Genomic DNA, 23,924 nt, shown 5'->3' with positions numbered 1-23,924 from the left:
ACTTAAGTTTGGGATGTTTTATATAGTGTGTGGAAAAATTTTACTAATTAAAAAGGGATAATCACATACTTCAGTGAAGTGATGTATTTTATAGTTGAAATGATTTATGAACATTTTAGAGAGTCAGGTGAGAAATATGAAAAATGATTCCTCTACTTTTCTTAGTAATATCTTGCATGAAAACAAAATTTAAAAACAAATTAACTTTTCACTATTTTTAGTGTTTTTGTTTATTTTTTGGCTTTCATCTCAGCCTTGTCAGTGAAAGTAGGTTAGTCCGTTTTAATTTTTTTTTTTGTCAGCTCTTAATCAGTTCCATTTTCTTACATGTTAGCAAAATGCTGTAATGTTTAGATTGCAAACATTGGGAAGGTTTTTGTTTGGTTGATTAAAAATATTTGCGATGGAAATCGGGGAAAAAAGCAGAAAATCAACTTTTTTCTAATAAAACCTACTTCTATGAAAGATTTTGACTGGAGAATATACCCTTGAAGCTGTAAATGTGGTTCGCTAGTATATATGTGACATACAATTATTTCAGGATCCAGGTATATATTTAATAATAATAGTATTTTCTGTGAAAAAAGTAGAGAGAATCCTTGAAAGTAAGTTTGTGTGTGTGTGTGTAGGTAGACACACACACACACGCACACACATGTCCTCTCTCTCTCTGGTTATATATGTAGAGTTATACATATGACTAAAATAATGTTGTTATCTAGATTAATGACCCACATCTAACAGTTTGTGTGCAGCAGTGAAATGTTATGTTTTTTATCCTGAAAACAATTTTGATTTAATTAGTTTTTATGGTCATTGTCTAGTCCAACTACTACCTCAGAATATGAGTAGTTCCTTTGAAAAATAGCAAGGAAAAGCCAGATCCTATCGCATCAGATATGATAAATGCTGAAAAGTGTTCCAGTGGGGATTTTTCTTTATATTAAAGATTCTTAAGGGAAAAATATGCTTAAAATGCAAAGATTTTTTTTAAATTGAAAAGCATTCCTTCTTTGTGAGGTTTTTTTTTCTTGACTTCATTTAGCATTGAAAATTAAGGAATGCTACTAAACAGTTTTTTAACTGAATTTTGACAACAACGTTGTTGGAAACATGACTGTGTTAATGACAATGTAGAGTGCTTATAACCTTTTGCAGAAAGTGTGAAAGAGAGATGTTGGGGTTAATTAGTTTACTACAGATACAACCAAAAAGAATCAGCATGCTTGCATTTTTATAACATAGATATTTATTTTTTGTGCTTGGTTGGGAGATGGAAGGGGGGATTTCTTTCAATTCTAAAATAATTAGCAAGAATTTTGGTCTCATCCAAAGCACTGAAGTTATTGAAAATCTTTCCATTGACTTCAGCTGGCCTTGGATTAGGCCCTTTATGTATGATCCACCATGATCCACATGGGAATGGAAAGGAGGAAAAGTATAAAATACTGAGTTAGGAGTTCCTGAGAGACTATTGACATAAAAGTGCAAAAAAAGTTTAAAGCTAAAAGCTTTCAAAGATGCTTTTATGTCTGGGCAGCTTCCAAGACCATTTGCTGCAAATAAATGAAAAGTAGATGCCCTTTAAATATTGTACTCGGATCAGAATGAATTTTATGTGCTTTCTTAGGGTGTTTTTGGCTGAGCAGTTTGAGTTCCTTCAGTCGCATCTTGATGCTGTGATGCCTGCAGCCAAGAAACCCTTTCTCCAGCAATTCTACTCTCAGGTCAGGATTCTGCCATTCACTGTTCATTTTTAAACCAAAGTTTCATAATTTGTGCTATATTATGAGGGTGTTTTGCATGGTATTGTTGTACATTACTTTTTGTTAGCAAGAAATTCTGTTACACCGAATTCTATTTAACTTCTCTTTCAGACTGTGTCAACTGCCAGTGAACTACGGAAACCAATTTATTGGATTGTAGCTGCTAAAGCTATTGATTATGAACAGATGCTGCTCCTCATGGCTAATGTGAAGTGGGATGTGAAGGAGATCATGTCACAACACAACATATATGTTGATACTCTTTTAAAGGTGAATATTTTCCTGGAAACACCTAGTGTATTAGATATAACCCTATAAAACAATACAATTATTACTGTAATTCCTATGGTAAAGCTGTAATAGAGATAAGATTAGAGGAATACAATGTGGTGATTTATTCTTATTCGTTAGGATGGTGTGTACTTTCTGAATTCCTTTTTAGTCTTACTACTGGCAAAACACGGTAAACTTCTGGGTACATTTAATACTCCATTGTTGTCCATAGAGTCAGTTTTTCAGGTTATTAAAACTTATTGCCCGTTAGCACTCTTTGGGTGGAAGAGATCATAGCTGAATAACTCTGCAGTTTCATTGAAGCTAAAACTCTGAATGGCAGGTGGAAGGCTAGTAGAAAGTAGTTGCATTGTTAAACACATCGGACATGGCCAGTGGATTCTTTTGAGGAGTTGTATCATCTGACATTTACCATAGATCCTGTAGGAGAAACGAGTCCTGCAAGTAATCCTAAAAGCATTATAAGCCCTGCTTGGGCCTCTAAAGACAGGGCAAGAAAATGTACGTATCAGATACTAATATAAAGTTACAGGCTGGATTTTAAAAGGAACCTAAAAGTCAGTTAGGCATTCAGCTCCCACTGAAAGCTGATGGAGAAATGGGCATCTTAATTGCCTAAGGCTCTTTATTACATATAAACTAGTGCTAGTGCTCTGGAGGAATTCCTCCCACATACAACACAGCATAATATATACTTTGCTTTAAATATATATTCACACCAATTTTAAATTACATGATGGTTTTTAGGAAATAATTACAATGTTAATGGCAGAAGCATTTTTCAGCTTGTTAAAGAGAAGTTGGAAGACTTCCTTTTTATGCAGTGAATTGTGAAATCTAGTGTATATTTTATAAAAATGCAGAGTCTACGCATTGTAACAGACACCTCTACACTTTTGTCCATTATATCCAGTCTCCACTTTCAAGGGAAAATATTGGAAAGAAGTGAGAATCTGCGAGTGAGAATGTATTATAGAAATGGAAGATGGTTGTAAATCTTTGCAGCTTGCCTTTGTTATGCTGTTTATTTTTAACTGGGCCCTTTGAAGAAATTTTTCTACTTATGGTTCAGTAGTGGAATGGCTTCCATGAACCACAGAACAGCGGATGTATTTGTTTGAGCCTCAGGACAAAAGTAAAGGCAATTTTATTCCATTGTGGTCTCTAGGTTATGTAACTAAAAATAGGTTTCAGAGTAGCAGCTGTGTTAGTCTGTATCTGTAAAAAGAAAAGGAGGACTTGTGGCACCTTAGAGACTAACAAATTTATTAGAGCATAAGCTTTTGTGAGCTACAGCTCACTTTGTCGGAAGAAGTGAGCTGTAGCTCACGAAAGCTTATGCTCTAATAAATTTGTTTGTCTCTAAGGTGCCACAAGTACTCCTTTCCTTGTAACTAAAAATAGTTTACAGATGGTAGTTTCTGGGTGACTATTTAATTGGTAAGAGAGAACTCTTTGCTACCTATACTGGCTGTCATCTTGAGAGCACTGACATTGAGTGTCTGACATAAACAATGTGTTGCATGTAATAGCCAATAGATTTTGCAGAAGTCTCCACCCAGTTATTCACTGTGAATATCTACTTCTAAGGAAAGTAGATAAATTAGTTGGTTTCTTCCCTCGTGTTTCACCAATATGGAGTAATAGGCATCTTCGCCTTCATGATAGTAGATAGTTTGTCATTTAAGGCAAAAAAGTTTTGGTGCCTCAGCTTTTGTGGAAATGCTTTTAGCACTGTTGTCTTAGCCAAATACCAGTTGAGTATTTCAATCTCTGTACTAAAATTCCCCCTCTGTAGTTGTTGTTTTGTTTGTTTGTGTTTGTAAAAAAGTGCTAATTAACAGTCCTGGAACAAAGTCCTTTATTTAACTACAGAATAGGTATAGTCTGAGCAGCTTCAATACAAGCTTTTCCCTGCCCTACCACATCGGATTGCTTCAAGGCTGATCTAGAAGACTAACTCTGGGATGGGGGGATAGTTCACAGACAATATTTATTTAACACTTACAAAGGTGTCACTTGATACAAATGTTAGCAGACTTTTTTTTTTTTTAATGATGGAGACACTACCATGAGACCTACATGCTCATTTCACAAAAGTCTCCAAATAGCCACAGATACACATTAGTAACTACTATGAGTCATAGCTGAAATTGTCTGGACTGAATGAATTACCTGGAGCAGCATTTCATTGTATTTTCAGTTCAGTACGGTGTTCTATATTTACCAACTTAAACTGTTACATAGTGTTGCTGTGTGCTGTTACAGTTAGCATGGTCCCCAGGGTTGGTTTCACTTCTGTGGTGAATGATGATCATAGAATATCAGGGTTGGAAGGGACCTCAGGAGGTCATCTAGTCCAACCCCCTGCTCAAAGCAGGACCAATCCCCAACTAAATCATCCCAGCCAGGGCTTTGTCAAGCCTGACCTTGAAAACCTCAAAGGAAGGAGATTCCACCACCTCCCTAGGTAACGTATTCCAGTGTTTCACCACCCTCCTAGTGAAAAAGCTTTTCCTAACATCCAACCTAAACGTCCCCCATTGCAACTTGAGACCATTACTCCTTGTTCTGTCATCTGCTACCACTGAGAACAGTCTAGATCCATCCTCTTTGGAACCCCCCTTCAGGTAGTTGAAAGCAGCTATCAAATCCCCCCTCATTCATCTCTTCTGCAGGCTAAACAATCCAAGTTCCCTCAGCCTCTCCTTGAAAGTCATGTGCGCCATCCATCCAATCATTTTTGTTGCTCTCTGCTGGACGTTTTCCAATTTTTCCACATCCTTCTTGTTGTGTGGGGCCCAAAACAGGACACAGTACTCCAGATGAGGCCTCACCAATGTCAAATAGAGGGGAACGATCACGTCCCTCGATCTGCTGGCAATACCCCTACTTACACAGCCCAAAATGCTATTGGCCTTCTTGGCAATAAGGGCACGCTGTTGACTCATATCCAGCTTTTCGTCCACTGTAACCCCTAGGTCCTTTTCTGCAGAACTGCTTCCGAGCCATTCGGTCCCTAGTCTGTAGCGGTGCATGGGGTTCTTCCGTCCTAAGTGCAGGACTCTGCACTTGTCCTTGTTGAATCTCATCAGATTTCTTTTGGCCCAATCCTCTAAGTTCTAGGTCCCTCTGTATCCTATCACTATCCTCCAGCGTATCTACCGCTCCTCCCAGTTTAGTGTCATCTGCAAACTTGGTGAGGGTGCAATCCATGCCATCCTCCAGATCATTAAAGAAGATATTGAACAGAACCGACCCTTGGGGCACTCTGCTAGATACCGGCTGCCAACTAGACATAGAGCCATTGATCACTACCCGTTGAGCCGGACAATCTAGCCAGCTTTCTATCCACCTTATAGTCCATTCATCCAGCCCATAGTTCTTTAATTTGCTGGCAAGAATACTGTGGGTATTATATGTGGGTATTGTAAGAATACTGTGGGTATCATAGTCCTGGATGGGTGTAACTATTAAAGTAATTTGGAATTATCTGGCATTAAAGGTTCCCTATGAATGGAGAAAACTATTAAATTTCCTTGCTACTCTTGCAGAGTTAGATAACACAGGTAGTTGATTGGGAATAAATGGATCATCACTGGATTTTTTTTCACTGGTTGTAGGTTGGATTTCATAATATTAGGGCCAACATTTTTACATTTCAGGTTTCAGAGTAACAGCCATGTTAGTCTGTATTCGCAAAAAGAAAAGGAGTACTTGTGGCACCTTAGAGACTAACCAATTTATTTGAGCATAAGCTTTCGTGAGCTACAGCTCACTTCGTCGGATGCAACTAAATCCACACTTAGATATCTAAGAAATAATACTGTAAATGATTCATCAGTAGATGAATAGAAATTGGTATGCTCTCAATCTTGCTTACTATTATTCATAGATATTAAGGTCAGAAGGGACCATTATGATCATCTAGTCTGACCTCCTGTACAACGCAGGCTAAAGAATCTCACCCTCCCACTCCTGCGAAAAACCTCTCACCTATGTCTGAGCTATTGAAGTCCTCAAATCGTAGTTTAAAGACTTCAAGGAGCGGAGAATCCTCCAGCAAGTGACCCGTGCCCCATGCTAAGAGGAAGGCGAAAAACCTCCAGGGCCTCTTCTAATCTGCCCTGGAGGAAAATTCCTTCCTGACCCCAAATATGGCGATCAGCTAAACCCTGAGCATATGAGCAAGATTCACCAGCCAGATACCCAGGAAAAATTTTCTGTAGTAACTCAGATCCCACCTCTTTATCCCTGTAACCTTTTTACTTTAAGCGTCTTTTGTTTTGCTCTCTTACACACCTTTTCTGGTTCATCTCTCTGCATCTTTTCCTCCTCGCTAGGTAAGTGTACATGTAATCATTCTTTTATGCTCATGGAATAATGTATTATTTTTATTTCACCAGGAATTTGAACAGTTTAACAGAAGGTTGAATGAGGTATCTAAAAGAGTCCGTATTCCATTGCCAGTGTCAAATATTCTTTGGGAGCATTGTATCCGACTAGCCAATAGAACTATTGTGGAAGGGTAAGTGGTCTACAAACGCCTCTGTAAAGTTAGTCTTCAGTAAATATTTCTTTAATGGCAATGTTTGTAAGGTGAGGGCCTTAGATTCCATAAAGCAGTGAACTCCACTTTTGTGGACTCTTGCACCTGATGTCAGCGAGGATCTTCACAGGCACAGAAGCTTGAATCCATGGAATTCATTATGGGATTGGGCCCTAAAATATACTAACAGGGGTGGGGGTGTGCAGACACATAGCTATTACTGATGATTGACACTGTATAGTGCCCAAAATTGTGGACACAAAATAAGACACATCCTTTTCTTAAATACCTTACAGTCTTTAGTGGACCATACTTCAACAAAGTAGTGAGGAGAAGAGATCAACACAGAACAGAATCTAATACAAATATATGATATAATGGTAGCTAGATTACCGTGCTTCTGTCTGATGATGCCCTTGCCAGGAAGGGCATGGAGACTTGCTAACATGGAGTTCCATCCTGAAGAACAGCCTAGCAGTACCACTAAGATGCGAGGGAGCAGGAAGCTTCCAGCCCATTCACCCACTATTGTTTGTGGTAGGGAGAGATAGGAAAACAAGCATGGGGCTCAGCCATACCCCCAACACTCCCAACAGGGACTGTGAATGGAGGGTTCTTCCAATACTGGGGGCAGCCAGTTTGTGCTCAGCAGCATGTGTTCTGACATTTTGTTATTTGTTTGTTTGTTCTTGTCCACTCACCAGTGGCTCTCACCACACCTCTCTTCTGCATCATGATATCTGCCATCCTCCTCCTTCCCCTTCCTTCCCGCTCGCTCTATCTTCCTTCCTCATTACCCTCACACGTTTAGAGTTCCAATCACCTCAGCCCACTACTTTTTCCCTTTTCAACTTGATCTTTCGTCTCCTGCCAGCATAAGCCTAGATCCCACATCTGCATCCTCCTCCTCTTCACCTCTGGTGACATTTACCCAAACCCTGCCCTTACCTCTCTACCCACCCTCTCCACTTCCAACCCATAGCCGCCGCCACCACCACCACAACAGCTCTCCTCATACCAACCATCCTATCTGAATGTCCATTCTCCTCTGTCTTCCCCTTCTCTTGCTGTCTCTGGAACATCCACTCCAGCTCTAAAAAGATCACAGCCATCCATAATCCCTTCGTATCCTGCTCCCTCTATCTCTTGGCTTTTACAGAGACCTGGATCCCTACATCTGACATTGCTTCTTCAGGTGCCATCTCTTACAGAGGCCCTTTCTTCTCTCTCACTCCTTACCTTGAACGAGACTGCGATGGGAATATTGGCCCTCACCATTCCCTTTCTTGCTGCTTCCAATCCCTCCCTTTCTCCTCCCTCAACTCTTTCTCCTCTTTTGAACACCACTGCATCCACCTCGTCTCTCCTCTACCCCTCCATGTTGCTGCCAGGCCTACACTAGTGCCCACCCAGCTTCTCCCCATCAATTGTTCTTCCTGATTTCAGCTCCTGATGCTCGCTCTCTCTTCTCCTCGTAATCTCCTATACTGATCCTCTGTGACTTCAGCTTCCATGTTAATGACCCATCTGACCCCTTAACTATACATCTCCTCACCCTCACCTCCTCATTTGGCCTGCAGCCCTGCTTCAACTCTCCCATTCACCAAAAAGCCATTCACTTGACTTGTTTCAGAGTAACAGCCATGTTAGTCTGTATTCGCAAAAAGAAAAGGAGTACTTTTGGCACCTTAGAGACTAACCAATTTATTTGAGCATAAGCTTTCGTGAGCTACAGCTCACTTCATCGGATGCATACTGTGGAAACTGCAGAAGACATTATATACACAGAGACCATGAAAAAATACCTTCTCCCACCCCACTCTCCTGCTGGTAATAGCTTATCCAAAGTGACCACTCTCCCTACAATGTGCATCATAATCAAGGTGGGCCATTTCCAGCACAAATCCAGGTTTTCTCCCCCCCCCCCACCCCCATACACACACAAACTCACTCTCCTGCTGGTAATAGCTCATCCAAAGTGACCACTCTCCCTACAATGTGCATGATAATCAAGGTGGGCCATTTCCAGCACAAATCCAGGTTTTCTCACCCCCCCCCCCCCCACACACACACAAACTCACTCTCCTGCTGGTAATAGCTCATCCAAACTGACCACTCTCCTTACAATGTGTATGATAATCAAGGTGGGCCATTTCCAGCATAAATCCAAGTTTAACCAGAACGTCGGGGGGGGGGGGGTAGGAAAAAACAAGGGGAAATAGGCTACCTTGCATAATGACTTAGCCACTCCCAGTCTCTATTTAAGCCTAAATTAATAGTATCCAATTTGCAAATGAATTCCAATTCAGCAGTTTCTCGCTGGAGTCTGGATTGAAGTTTTTTTGTTGTAAGATAGCGACCTTCATGTCTGTAATTGCGTGACCAGAGAGATTGAAGTGTTCTCCAACTAGTTTATGAATGTTATAATTCTTGACATCTGATTTGTGTCCATTTATTCTTTTACGTAGAGACTGTCCAGTTTTACCAATGTACATGGCAGAGGGGCATTGCTGGCACATGATGGCATATATCACCGCATTTGCTCCAACCCCTCAGACAGAGACAAACACCTACAAGATCTCTATCAAGCATTCTTACAACTACAATACCCACCTGCAGAAGTGAAGAAACAGATTGATAGAGCCAGAAGAGTTCCCAGAAGTCACCTACTGCAGGACAGGCCTAACAAAGAAAATAACAGAACGCCACTAGCCGTCACCTTCAGCCCCCAACTAAAACCCCTCCAACGCATTAAGGATCTACAGCCTATCCTGAAGGATGACCCAACACTCTCACAAATCTTGAGAGACAGGCCAGTCCTTGCCTACAGACAGCCCCCCAACCTAAAGCAAATACCAACAACCACATACCACACAACAGAACCACTAACCCAGGAACCTATCCTTGCAACAAAGCCCGTTGCCAACTGTGCCCGCATATCTATTCAGGGGACACCATCACAGGGCCTAATAACATCAGCCACACTATCAGAGGCTCGTTCACCTGCACATCCACCAATGTGATATATGCCATCATGTGCCAGCAATGCCCCTCTGCCATGTACATTGGTCAAACTGGACAGTCTCTACGTAAAAGAATAAATGGACACAAATCAGATGTCAAGAATTATAACATTCATAAACCAGTTGGAGAACACTTCAATCTCTCTGGTCACGCAATTACAGACATGAAGGTCGCTATCTTACAACAAAAAAACTTCAATCCAGACTCCAGCGAGAAACTGCTGAATTGGAATTCATTTGCAAATTGGATACTATTAATTTAGGCTTAAATAGAGACTGGGAGTGGCTAAGTCATTATGCAAGGTAGCCTATTTCCCCTTGTTTTTTCCTTCCCCCTCCCCTCCCCCAGACGTTCTGGTTAAACTTGGATTTATGCTGGAAATGGCCCACCTTGATTATCATACACATTGTAAGGAGAGTGGTCAGTTTGGATGAGCTATTACCAGCAGGAGAGTGAGTTTGTGTGTGTATGGGGGTGGGGGGGGTGAGAAAACCTGGATTTGTGCTGGAAATGGCCCACCTTGATTATCATGCACATTGTAAGGAGAGTGGTCACTTTGGATGAGCTATTACCAGCAGGAGAGTGGGGTGGGAGGAGGTATTGTTTCATGGTCTCTGTGTATATAATGTCTTCTGCAGTTTCCACAGTATGCATCCGATGAAGTGAGCTGTAGCTCACGAAAGCTTATGCTCAAATAAATTGGTTAGTCTCTAAGGTGCCACAAGTACTCCTTTTCTTTTCACTTGACTTGGTCGTCCCCTCTTTGACTATTACGTGGCCTCTTTCAGCATTGCCCATCAGCCTCACCCTCATGCCCTCTCATTCAGTCTTTCCATGACTCCAGTCCATCAGCACTGATGATGTCTCATCTGCTCTCCACCCTCTCCTTCCCTTTGTTATATCAATATGACTTGATTCTCTCCATGCTTTCGTGTCCTGTACTGTAACTCTTCTGCCCTCCTCTCCCATCACAAGGTCTTCGCTGCCAACCCCCAGCCCTGGATCATTCCCAGTATCTGCTTCCTCCCTTCCTGCCCTCATGCTGCTGAGCATCTCTTGCAGAAATCCTGTGAAAGGCTGATTTCTTCCACTGCAAATTCATTCTCTCGTCCTTCAGGTCTGCCGTCTTCCTTGCTAAACAGCTTTATTTCTCCCAATTAATTGAACCCCACACCTACAATCCCAGCTGCATTTTCACCACCTTTGATTCACTCCTCAAATTGTCCCCTCCCTCTACCACCACTTCTCTTTCTGCACAGGATCCCACTGATTTTTTCCAAGAGAAAATTGACAGAGAATGACATGACCTTTCCTTTCCTTCTTTTCCCCCTTCTACTCCTACGATGCTCTCCTGCATACGTGACAGGAGAAAAGTAGAAGTTTCTTGTCTGTTCTCATCCTCTAATATCCTCCACTTGCCCCAGTGATGCCATCCTCAGCCCATCTCCTTTGCACCCACTCTTATCCTATCCCTTAGTCTTCTTAACCTCTTAGTCTCCGCTGTCTCTTCACTTCAAATTACAAACATGCTGTAGTCTTGCCCATCTTGAATCCATTTATATTGATGCTGCAAAGATCATTTTCCTAGCCTGTCACTTTGACCATGTCATCTTCTCTTTGAATCCCTCCTCTGGTTGCCTCTTCCCTTCTCTATTGCATCAAACGTAAGCTGTTTGTTTTCACTTTCAAGGCCTGTCATGACCTATCCCTACCCTACCTCTCGTCTCTCATTCAATATGAAAATGTTGGCTCTTGCCTCTGATTGGCCCACAGTGCCAGCCTCCATCACCCACTTGTCAAATTGTCAGACAAGCACCTTCGCGGTTTATCCCATGTTGCCCTTCACGTTTGGGAGGAGCTCTCTGTAAATGTCTCTGATGCTACCACATTATCCTCCTCCAAATTTCTCCTTAAAACTTTTTTGTTGTTGTTGCCATGATGCCTAAAAAAAAGTTGACAACAGTTAGGCTGTTCATGTGCTGAGACCACTGCCTGTCTTGCTGACCAATGCTGTTTCATTGTTTCCTGGGACTCCTCTTTCTCTCTTTAGCCACCTGTTGTCTCTTGTCTTATATTTGGACTGTAAATTCTTTGGGGCAGGGACTGTCTTTTTGTTCTGTTTGTACAGCACAGGGGTCCATGAGTGGGAGGGACTCCTAGGTGCAATGGTAATACAAATAATAAACAGTGAGAATAATTTTGCATCTGGAAGAGTGAGGGAGTGAACTCTTAGCCCTCAGGTTCACCTAATTAAATGCATCCTTATAGTTTTAAGGCCTAAGATACAAATGAATCCCACTTATCTCACAGATGTTGTTCACTTCCTTTTAGTCATTTCTCTTCACTTGTTACCCATTTTAGTTATGCCAATGTCAAGAAGTGTAGCAATGAAGGGCGTGCCCTGATGCAATTGGACTTCCAGCAGTTTTTAATGAAGCTAGAAAAGCTAACAGACATTAGGCCTATTCCGGATAAGGAATTTGTGGAGACCTACATTAAAGCTTACTATCTGACTGAAAATGACATGGAGCGCTGGATCAAGGAGCACAGGGTAAGAGTTGAATTTTGATACTTTTTTTTTTTATCAAGAGGATTTTTTTCATGATAATGGTATCACATTAATAACAATACACTCTTTCAGTGCTATAGTGTGTGTGTAATATGTACATGGCTACTGATTTTTCCATTGCACACATGGATCACCAAACAGGCTTCAATCATTTTTTGTACCTAAGGTGCCATAATTTTCCATTATAAGCCTTTAATACATATAAATGCATATTCACAGAGAGAAAATATGGAAGTTCTATCCATGTCTCATAATGGTGTGTACCAAACAAATATCTAGCTTATTAAGTGAAGAGTTACTGTTAATCTTTTATACATGGCACCAGAGTACCTTGGGTGGGGGGGAACCCTCATCAGTCTACTTTATCATCTTCCAAGTCCTTCCTTATAACTAATTTGTGCTGGGATGTCTACAGAATCCTGCCATTGCATTGGTAACAGACTGGCAGGTGGTGAGCTTCATTGTGCACACAGCTAATCTATACGGATATGTGCTCGCTCATTATTAATTCATCCTCTGTCCTTCCTTCCCCTTCCCATTTGATAGTTTCATCTCCCTCTTGCATCTTCTGATTAGCCTATATTTTAAGTAGGACTGTCAAGCGATTAAAAAAATTAATCATGATTAATCGCATTGTTAAACAATAGAATACCATTCATTTAAATATTCTGGATGCATTCTACATTTTTAAATATATTGAATTCAATTAGAACACAAAATACAAAGTGTACAGAGCTCACTTCATATTTATTTTTGATTACAAGTATTTGCACTGTAAAAAATAAAAATGAATAGTTTTTTTTCAACTCACCTAATACAAGTACTGTAGTGCAATCTCTTTATCATGAAAGTTGAACTTACAAATGTAGAATTATGTAAAAAAAACCCCACTGCGTTCAAAAATAAAACAATGTCAAATTTTAGAGCCTGCAAGTCCACTCAGTCCTACTTTTTCTTTAGGAAAAGTCCAATTGCTCAGACAAACAAGTTTGTTTACATTTGTAGTAGATAAAGCTGTCCGCTTTTTGTTTACAATGCCACCTGAAAGTGAGAACAGGCTTTCTCATAGGACTGTTGTAGCTGGCATTGCAAGATATTTACGTGCCAGATGCACTTAAGATTCATATGTCCCTTCATGCTTCAACCACCATTCCAGGGTACATGTGTCCATGCTGATGACGCGTTCTGCTTGATGACAATCCAAAGCAGTACGGACCGACACATGTTCATTTTCATTATCTGAGTCAGATGCCACCAGCAGAAGGTTGATTTTCTTTTTTGGTAGTTCGGGTTCTGTAGTTTCCACATGGGAGTGTTGCTCTTTTCAGATTTCTGAAAGCATGCTCCACATCTCATCCCTCTCAGATTTTGGAAGGCTCTTCAGATTCTTAAACTTTGGGTCGAGTGCTGTAGCTATCGTTAGAAATCTCACATTGGTACCTTCTTTGCGTTTTGTCAAATCTACAGTGAAAGTGTTCTTAAAATGAACATGTGCTGGGTCATCATCTGAAACTGCTATAACATCAAATATATGGCAGAATGTGGGTAAAACAGGTCAGGGGACATAAAATTATCCCACAAGGAGTTTAGTTACAAATTTAATTAACGCATTATTTTTGTAATGAGTGTCATCAGCATGGAAGCATGTGCTCTAGAATGGTGGCCGAAGCATGAAGGAGCATACAAATGTTCAGCATATGTGGCACATATATACCTTGCAATGCCAGGTACAAAAGTGCCAGGCAAATGCCTGTTCTTATTTTCTGGTGACATTGTAAATAAGAAGAGGGCAGCAATATCTCCTGTAAATGTAAACAAACTTGTTTGGCTTAGCGATTGGCTGAACAAGAAGTAGGACTGAGTAGACTTGTAGGCTCTAAAATTTTACATTGTTTTGTTTTTGAGTGTAGTTATGTAACAACAAAATCTACATTTGTAAGTTTCACTTTCAGGACAAAGAGATTGCACTACAATACTTACATGAGGTGAATTGAAAAATACTATTTACTTTGTTTAGCATTTTTACAGTGCAAATATTTCTAATAAAAATAATATACACTTTGATTTCAATTACAACACAGAATACAATATATATGAAAATGTAGAAAAACATCCAAAATATTTAATAAATTTCAATTGGTATTCCATTGTTTAACAGTGCGATTAAAACTGCGATTAATCGCAATACATTTTTTTAATGACAATTTTTTTGAGTTAATCCCATGAGTTAACTGCAATTAGTCGACAGCCCTAAAATGTTAAGCTCTTTAGATCATGGACTGTCTAGTTAATACGTGTTTGTGCACAATGGGACCCTGACTGGGGCCTACTGTGTAAGCCTAATATAAGCAAAACTAACAACCAACAGCTCAGCCTTATTCAAGACCTGATGCTGGCAAGATTTGGTAAGCCAACCAGCTGCTCTGAGTCCAATAAAATAGAGAAGTAGAACAGAATATCACCTGCAAATTAGAGACACCCCAGCAGCATTGAATACATGTTTCTTGTTTATGTATGCTAAACCTAATAATAAAATAAGTGTCTGTGCCACCCTCTCAGTGCGCTTACCTAAGCTATTTATTGTGAAAATTACACTAATAGATTGGTAAATGTGTGTATTTACTGTTAGGGTGGCATAAGCAATTAGGTGTAAGAATTAAAGCCCTCCACAACAAGCATAATAATAATAATAATGAAATCCCTTCTTGCCCTCAATCCTCTGCTCTCCAAATGCTGTGGAGAACATATGGATGCTGCAGGTGTTAGCCAAAAGATTGAGGTCTAGATTGTAGCAGACTGAAAAAAGGGGAGCAGAGAGATAAGAGACGCTCAAGCAACACAGTCCACAGGTGCATAAAAAACTCCTTCTAATCAGTGGTGTCCCAGGTGGCAGTTAAGTTTAAGAGTGTGTGTATAAACGTTTCAGAGTAACAGCCGTGTTAGTCTGAATTCGCAAAAAGAAAAGGAGTACTTGTGGCACCTTAGAGACTAACCAATTTATTTGAGCATGAGCTTTCGTGAGCTACAGCTCACTTCATCAGATGCATACTGTGGAAAGTGTAGAAGATCTTTTTATACACACAAAGCATGAAAAAATACCTCCCCCCATGTGCCTCATGTGCATGAACTTGATCATGCACATTGTGTAAAGAGTTGTCACTTTGGATGGGCTATCACCAGCAGGAGAGTGAATTTGTGTGGGGGGGTGGAGGGTGAGAAAACCTGGATTTGTGCTGGAAATGGCCCAACCTGATGATCACTTTAGATAAGCTATTACCAGCAGGACAGTGGGGTGGGAGGAGGTATTGTTTCATATTCTCTGTGTATATATAAAGTCTGCTGCAGTTTCCACGGTATGCATCCGATGAAGTGAGCTGTAGCTCACGAAAGCTCATGCTCAAATAAATTGGTTAGTCTCTAAGGTGCCACAAGTACTCCTTTTCTTTTTGTATAAAGGTTTTCTCTCTATCCATTGTTAGACAGAGAAGGCCAGATAATACTACCAGTGTGGTTCCTACCCCAAACCCAGATCTAAAACCTATTGAACCAGTGTCTAGGACCTCTGAGGACGCCACAAACTGCCTAAGTTGTCTCTCCAGCACATGCTCAATAACCTTTACAAAAAACAGGAGTTAGGAATAGCTTGGTCAGTAGTTAGCAAACCTGTCAACATGAAGAGTTGGATTCCTGAACAAAGGTCTCACAGCGGCCTTTTCAAGAATAATAGTCCCCTGTCGACCTTAAGGGGACATTGACAGTCTCCACCACAGTGGACCTAGTGGCGGCCTTCACCAACTGAAATGGGGTCATCTTGATGGTTGTAGTTTGAAGCGCTCCTAACCAGCTACAATGGACAACAAAATAAAACCCTTTGGTACTTCCGCACAAGAAGACTGTAGGGCAGATGAGTAGTCTCCCTATATAGCACTCTGTGTTCACTTGACAGGGATGTGACAGCCAGTCAGGAACAGCTCTTTCCTTTTCCTTTGAGTCTGCTACTTTGACAGCAGTACTCCATGAACAGTTGTAACAAAGACAGTTGATGGATGGATCAAGAGGACTGGAGGGGCTTCTTAGAAAGCACTGAATAATGAAATATGGTTGGTGGGTTAAATAGCGACAGCATAAGTCTAAAATATTTCAAGGGTCAGAACAGGAAGGAAGGAGAGGTATAGGGTGTATATGTAGAAGTAAGGATACAATTAAGAAAGGGAAAACTTGGGCTGAATATCCGGATAATCTTCCTGAAAAATCTAAAAGTTGTATAATACTTAGAATCATAGAATCATAGAATATCAGGGTTGGAAGGGACCCCAGAAGGTCATCTAGTCCAACCCCCTGCTCGAAGCAGGACCAATTCCCAGTTAAATCATCCCAGCCAGGGCTTTGTCAAGCCTGACCTTAAAAACCTCTAAGGAAGGAGATTCTACCACCTCCCTAGGTAACGCATTCCAGTGTTTCACCACCCTCTTAGTGAAAAAGTTTTTCCTAATATCCAATCTAAACCTCCCCCACTGCAACTTGAGACCATTACTCCTCGTTCTGTCATCTGCTACCATTGAGAACAGTCTAGAGCCATCCTCTTTGGAACCCCCTTTCAGGTAGTTGAAAGCAGCTATCAAATCCCCCCTCATTCTTCTCTTCTGCAGGCTAAACAATCCCAGCTCCCTCAGCCTCTCCTCATAAGTCATGTGTTCCAGACCCCTAATCATTTTTGTTGCCCTTCGCTGGACTCTCTCCAATTTATCCACATCCTTCTTGAAGTATGGGGCTCAAAACTGGACACAGTACTCCAGATGAGGCCTCACCAATGTCGAATAGAGGGGAACGATCACGTCCCTCCATCTGCTCGCTATGCCCCTACTTATACATCCCAAAATGCCATTGGCCTTCTTGGCAACAAGGGCACACTGCTGACTCATATCCAGCTTCTCGTCCACTGTCACCCCTAGGTCCTTTTCCGCAGAATTGCTGCCTAGCCATTCGGTCCCTAGTCTGTAGCTGTGCATTGGGTTCTTCCATCCTAAGTGCAGGACCCTGCACTTATCCTTATTGAACCTCATCAGATTTCTTTTGGCCCAATCCTCCAATTTGTCTAGGTCCTTCTGTATCCTATCCCTCCCCTCCAGCGTATCTACCACTCCTCCCAGTTTAGTATCATCTGCAAATTTGCTGAGAGTGCAATCCACACCATCCTCCAGATCATTTATGAAGATATTGAACAAAACCGGCCCCAGGACCAACCCTTGGGGCACTCCACTTGATACCGGCTGCCAACTAGACATGGAGCCATTGATCACTACCCGTTGAGCCTGACTTCCATGGGAAGGGCTGAGAACTCCTCCTTCATTTGGAGCATTTATAATCAGACCAGACAATACACTAATAGAAGTATGCTAGAGGACAGACCAGCCCTGGCAGGGGAGGATGGACTGGATGATCTACTAGGACTTTTCAAGAAGAAAAGGAGTACTTGCGGCACCTTAGAGACTAACCAATTTATTTGAGCATAAGCTTTCGTGAGCTACAGCTCACTTCATCAGATGCATACTGTGGAAAGTGTAGAAGATCTTTTTATACACACAAAGCATGAAAAAATACCTCCCCCCACCCCACTCTCCTGCTGGTAATAGCTTATCTAAAGTGATCACTCTCCTTACAATGTATATGATAATCAAGTTGGGCCATTTCCAGCACAAATCCAGGTTTTCTCCTCCCCCACCTCCCCGCAAACCCACTCTTCTGTTGGTAATAGCTTATCTAAAGTGACCACTCTCCTTACAATGTGTATGATAATCAAGGTGGGCCATTTCCAGCACAAATCCAGGGTTTAACAAGAATATCTGAGGGGGAGGGGTAGGAAAAAACAAGGGGAAATAGGTTACCTTACATAATGACTTAGCCACTCCCAGTCTCTATTCAAGCCTAAGTTAATTGTATTCAATTTGCAAATGAATTCCAATTCAACAGTCTCTCGCTGGAGTCTGGTTTTGAAGTTTTTTTGTTGTAATATCGCAACTTTCATGTCTGTAATCGCGTGACCAGAGAGATTGAAGTGTTCTCCAACTAGTTTATGAATGTTATAATTCTTGACATCTGATTTGTGTCCATTTATTCTTTTACGTAGAGACTGTCCAGTTTGACCAATGTACATGGCAGAGGGGCATTGCTGGCACATGATGGCATATATCACATTGGTGGATGTGCAGGTGAACGAGCCTCTGATAGTGTGGCTGATGTTATTAGGCCCTGTGATGGTGTCCCCTGAATAGATATGTGGGCACAGTTGGCAACGGGCTTTGTTGCAAGGATAGGTTCCTGGGTTAGTGGTTCTGTTGTGTGGTATGTGGTTGCTGGTGAGTATTTGCTTCAGGTTGGGGGGCTGTCTGTAGGCAAGGACTGGCCTGTCTCTCAAGATTTGTGAGAGTGTTGGGTCATCCTTCAGGATAGGTTGTAGATCCTTAATAATGCGTTGGAGGGGTTTTAGTTGGGGGCTGAAGGTGACGGCTAGTGGCGTTCTGTTATTTTCTTTGTTAGGCCTGTCCTGTAGTAGGTGACTTCTGGGAACTCTTCTGGCTCTATCAATCTGTTTCTTCACTTCCACAGGTGGGTATTGTAGTTGTAAGAATGCTTGATAGAGATCTTGTAGGTGTTTGTCTCTGTCTGAGGGGTTGGAGCAAATGCGGTTGTATCGCAGAGCTTGGCTGTAGACAATGGATCGTGTGGTGTGGTCAGGGTAAAAGCTGGAGGCATGTAGCTAGTAATAGCGGTCAGTAGGTTTCCGGTATAGGGTGGTGTTTATGTGACCATCGTTTATTAGCACTGTAGTGTCCAGGAAGTGGATCTCTTGTGTGGACTGGACCAGGCTGAGGTTGATGGTGGGATGGAAATTGTTGAAATCACGGTGGAATTCCTCAAGGGCTTCTTTTCCATGGGTCCAGATGATGAAGATGTCATCAATATAGCGCAAGTAGAGTAAGGGCATTAGGGGACGAGAGCTGAGGAAGCGTTGTTCTAAGTCAGCCATAAAAATGTTGGCATACTGTGGGGCCATGCGGGTACCCATAGCAGTGCTGCTGATTTGAAGGTATACATTGTCCCCAAATGTAAAATAGTTATGGGTAAGGACAAAGTCACAAAGTTCAGCCACCAGGTTAGCCGTGACATTATCGGGGATAGTGTTCTTGACGGCTTGTAGTCCATCTTTGTGTGGAATGTTGGTGTAGAGGGCTTCTACATCCATAGTGGCCAGGATGGTGTTATCAGGAAGATCACCGATGGATTGTAGTTTCCTCAGGAAGTCAGTGGTGTCTCGAAGGTAGCTGGGAGTGCTGGTAGCGTAGGGCCTGAGGAGGGAGTCTACATAGCCAGACAATCCTGCTGTCCGGGTGCCAATGCCTGAGATGATGGGGCGCCCAGGATTTCCAGGTTTATGGATCTTGGGTAGTAGATAGAATATCCCAGGTCGGAGTTCCAGGGGTGTGTCTGTGCGGATTTGATCTTGTGCTTTTTCAGGGAGTTTCTTGAGCAAATGCTATAGTTTCTTTTGGTAACTCTCAGTGGGATCAGAGGGTAATGAGCAAATAGTCACCAGCAACCACATATCACACAACAGAACCACTAACCCAGGAACCTATCCTTGCAACTGTGCCCACATATCTATTCAGGGGACAACATCACAGAGCCTAATAACATCAGCCACACTATCAGAGGCTCGTTCATCTGCACATCCACCAATGTGATATATGCCATCATGTGCCAGCAATGCCCCTCTGCCATGTACATTGGTCAAACTGGACAGTCTCTACGTAAAAGAATAAATGGGCACAAATCAGATGTCAAGAATTATAACATTCATAAACCAGTTGGAGAACACTTCAATCTCTCTGGTCACGCGATTACACACATGAAAGTTGCGATATTACAACAAAAAAACTCCAAAACCAGACTCCAGCGAGAGACTGTTGAATTGGAATTCATTTGCAAATTGGATACAATTAACTTAGGCTTGAATAGAGACTGGGAGTGGCTAAGTCATTATGTAAGGTAACCTATTTCCCCTTGTTTTTTCCTACTCTCCCCCTCCTCAGACGATCTTGTTAAACCCTGGATTTGTGCTGGAAATGGCCCACCTTGATTATCATATACATTGTAAGGCAGAGTGATCACTTTAGATAAGCTATTACCAGCAGGAGAGTGGGGTGGGGGGAGGTATTTTTTCATGCTTTGTGTGTATAAAAAGATCTTCTACACTTTCCACAGTATGCATCCGATGAAGTGAGCTGTAGCTCACGAAAGCTTATGCTCAAATAAATTGGTTAGTCTCTAAGGTGCCACAAGTACTCCTTTTCTTTTTGCGAATACAGACTAACACGGTTGTTACTCTAGGACTTTTCAGTCGCTAATTCTTGACAGACTGAGAGTCCAACATTTCTTCAGAATTTCTCTATCTAATACTGTAAGTAATGACTTTTGAGTGTAAGTAGTCTTTTCTCAGGCCAGTTATATAACTGTACACTCCTTTAAGCCTGTTGGAGCTCTGACCGAAATACTGTACAACAGCCATCCCTTCAAAGAGCCACTCTTATGTCTAAGTGGGTTAATGAGCCGAGGTTGGCTCATCAATGAGAGAGCAGAATCCTTTCCAAGCATGATCATCAGCATGATTGTTGGGGGTGTTTCAGTCAAACACTGCCTGCCCAGTACAGCCTTGTTAGTACAGACAGCAGTGTATTCTGAGGAGGTGAAGCTGGTACAGTATTATGATCCAAGTACAAGAAAATTGCCATATGTTGACTAAAATATTTGAAAAATCTTCCACAATCCTGGCTAATGAGGTACACAGAAAAGAATTTGAGAAATTGGGACTTTTTGCGTTAGTTTCCATAGTTCACACACAGAACAGCATTTAAATAACTGTGAGCTGGAGGAGCATAATGGGTAATGACCTGCAAAGAAGTCCATTATATGCTGCTGTTGGAACTCTGGGAAACAAGGGGAAAGGAGATCGGTCAGTTTTGTGGAAAGCTTTTTCTCACTGTTAGCCTCCATCCTTTAACAAAGTTTAAGACATCTGAGAAGTTGCATGGAACATGAAGTACACTGATTAATCATTCAAAACGAATGTTTATAATTAAGCTATAAATTTTAGTTGCTCCGCCTCTGCAAATGGACTTTTAAGACAAAGTAATAAAGCAGAAAAAAAAAAAGGCAAAAGAAGCATAGTTTTTTCCTTCATCCAAAATGCTGAGCCAGAATCCAAATTACTGTCTTAGCTATTTCTTCATCTGTGTTTGGATAGTGTCTAGCGCACACTGGGCGCTACTGCAGTCTAAACAATCAATAACTGTACTGTTTGGGGTCACACACTGTTAGGATTAAAAGTCTCTTGAAATGATACATTGAATCTATGTTTCAGGATTACTTTGAATCCAGCTGGAAGTTTGCTTTACTTGCGTGAAAGCAATGCATTTGCCTCATTATATCTTGAGCTATGAGAAATAGGAAGGAGTCATTTGTTGACCTACATTGAATAATTCTCATTTGTATTTGCTGGTGGAGCTTACATTTTGGAGTCTCTTTTTCAGCAAAATGGGAATTCTGGCAAATCTGATGTTTTTACAGGTGTTAAACATTCTATTAAAATGTTTACATTATTTTTAAAATTTGTTCTTTATCATACAGTAAAACTAATGTTGAAATCCTATTGGTAAAAATATTAAGTAAAAGCCAGGTGGAAGTGAGAAGTCAAAAGAAACAGGTCATTAATTTGTTAATCACTGTTTCTTTAGACAATTGTTGCAATTGTATTAAAGGTTTATCCAGTTAGCATATTTTTTTCTAAGGAATGGAAAATACATTTTAAGTGGCTTAAGATGTTTAAGTATTCACAGAATTACTTTCTGTCCAACACGCTTTTAAACTGTAAGCATTTTCCATTATAATCTGCCATGTAGCAAAACACTAGCTGTTTTGTTTACAACCACATGAATATTATCCAGACCTGGCTAAGTTAGCAACTTTAATTATTTTTTTTGTGTGTGTACCAAGAGCTTCTATACACTGAAAAGCTGATCAATTTTTGTTTTATTTAACTGCATATTTTTGTCTGGTTGTTTGATATAAAATGATCTGCTCTATTCGGCCAGGAATATTCCACCAAGCAGCTGACCAATCTGGTGAATGTTTGTCTGGGATCACACATCAACAAAAAAGCAAGACAGAAACTGCTAGCAGCAATTGATGACATAGACAGACCTAAAAGATAATTGGGGAAAGTTCCTTTTCTTGTGATTTGAACCAACTTCTGTTAATATGCTGCATGCAAACGACTCTCTCGTGGACTTCTGAGACATTCTGTTAACAAAAATATTGTGCATGGCCTTTCTTATTTGTGTTGGAAACACTTTGAATCAGTGTGGTATTCTCAAATATAACTTTTATAACCTCTAGTCTTTTCTGTTTCTTTTGTTAATGTCCTGTACTAAAAGGACACTATTATTGTGTCAGTTGTTCAGCTGTATATTTTGCAAAAGTGTACACTATAAGTAAATCAAGATGACAAGGAAACACCTTGGCTTAATATATAGTTGGTGCATTTTTGGTCAAAGAACCACTTAATATGTGATTCTTCTTTGTCTTACACCCTTCCACCTTTGGAACTTGTGTTTTATTATGAACACATGTAAAGTGAGGGAAAATGTACAGTCTCTTCTAATGATGAACCTTGTATGTGGATTAAGAGGGCAAATCAGCACATTAATATTGTAATATCAAGCCCATAGTCTTCGTATAGATTTTAAATGTAAGTTTATTTCAAAATTGTCATATCAAAATAATTGACCAGAAATTATGGGAAGGTAATAAATACTATACACTAATATATGAAATGATTTGTGAGAATTCCTTTGCTAGTTTTTACAACATACTATGTAGTTTACAACAAAAATTAGTACAGTTCTCTCATAACCCTTTTCCCCCTCTTCCTCAGTCCTACACAATAATGTTAGGAAGTAGGAGGAATGACGTGTTGGTTAAAACACTTGGGTCAGCTGGGTTCTACTCCCTCCTTTGCCACGGATTTCCTGGGTGATGATGGGCAAGTCAAAGTCTGTCCCTCTGGAGCAGATCCTCATCTTGTGTAAATTGTCATAGCACCGGGAACATCAATGAAGTTGTGACAATTTATACCAGCTGATGGTCTGCCCTTCTGTGCCCCCGTTTCCATATCTGTAAAATGAGAATACTCCCCTGTCTCACAGGTGTTGTCTGACTAAATCCTTATGTACTCGGAAGGTGCTCAGGTAGGGATGGAGCCATACAAGAATCAAGACAGAGACTAAATTGACTAGAATAAAATCTTTGTCTGAGACTGAGACTTAATAAACTCTGTCCTAAATCACTAATTATTTTACTCCATGTATTAACTGTAGGCTTGGCAGAATTCTATTTTAATACACACTACTACATGTGTTTTGGCCAGAGTTTCTGCCTCAACTTTGTACTTCATGTTAAACCCTTAATTTGTAACACAAGGATGTCAGTAGATAGGAAGCACAGTCGTAGTCAGACACCTTTGTTTGGCCCCATGCTTTTATCATTCCCCCTCCCCCCATACCCTGCTGGCTGATCCTGTCGCTTGCCCTTGAGGCCAGGCCCCCACACAGCCACAGGCGAAGCTTCTGCTCTGGAAACTTTGTCCACAGGAGGGAGGAGGAAGACA

At 41.0% G+C, this 23,924-nt stretch overlaps 1 protein-coding gene across 2 annotated transcripts in view; it reads left to right on the top strand.

Moving 5' to 3' along the window:
* The window catches only part of VPS50 (VPS50 subunit of EARP/GARPII complex), a 207,390-nt gene extending 184,739 nt beyond the window's left edge, over positions 1–22,651 (top strand). For both annotated transcript variants that reach the window (XM_084620900.1, XM_084620899.1), the window contains 5 exons: positions 1,631–1,727; positions 1,878–2,036; positions 6,467–6,588; positions 11,995–12,184; positions 22,351–22,651. In XM_084620900.1, coding sequence (XP_084477026.1) covers positions 1,631–1,727; positions 1,878–2,036; positions 6,467–6,588; positions 11,995–12,184; positions 22,351–22,470 — 688 coding nt within the window. In that variant the 3' untranslated portion in view covers positions 22,471–22,651. The remainder of the gene's footprint in view (positions 1–1,630; positions 1,728–1,877; positions 2,037–6,466; positions 6,589–11,994; positions 12,185–22,350) is intronic.
* The last annotated feature ends 1,273 nt before the right edge of the window (positions 22,652–23,924 follow it).

This window comes from Lepidochelys olivacea (genome assembly GCF_965140295.1).
Source record: "Lepidochelys olivacea isolate rLepOli2 genome assembly, chromosome: 2".
NCBI classification, from domain to species: domain Eukaryota; kingdom Metazoa; phylum Chordata; order Testudines; family Cheloniidae; genus Lepidochelys; species Lepidochelys olivacea.
This window is presented reverse-complemented; position numbering and strand designations above follow the sequence as displayed.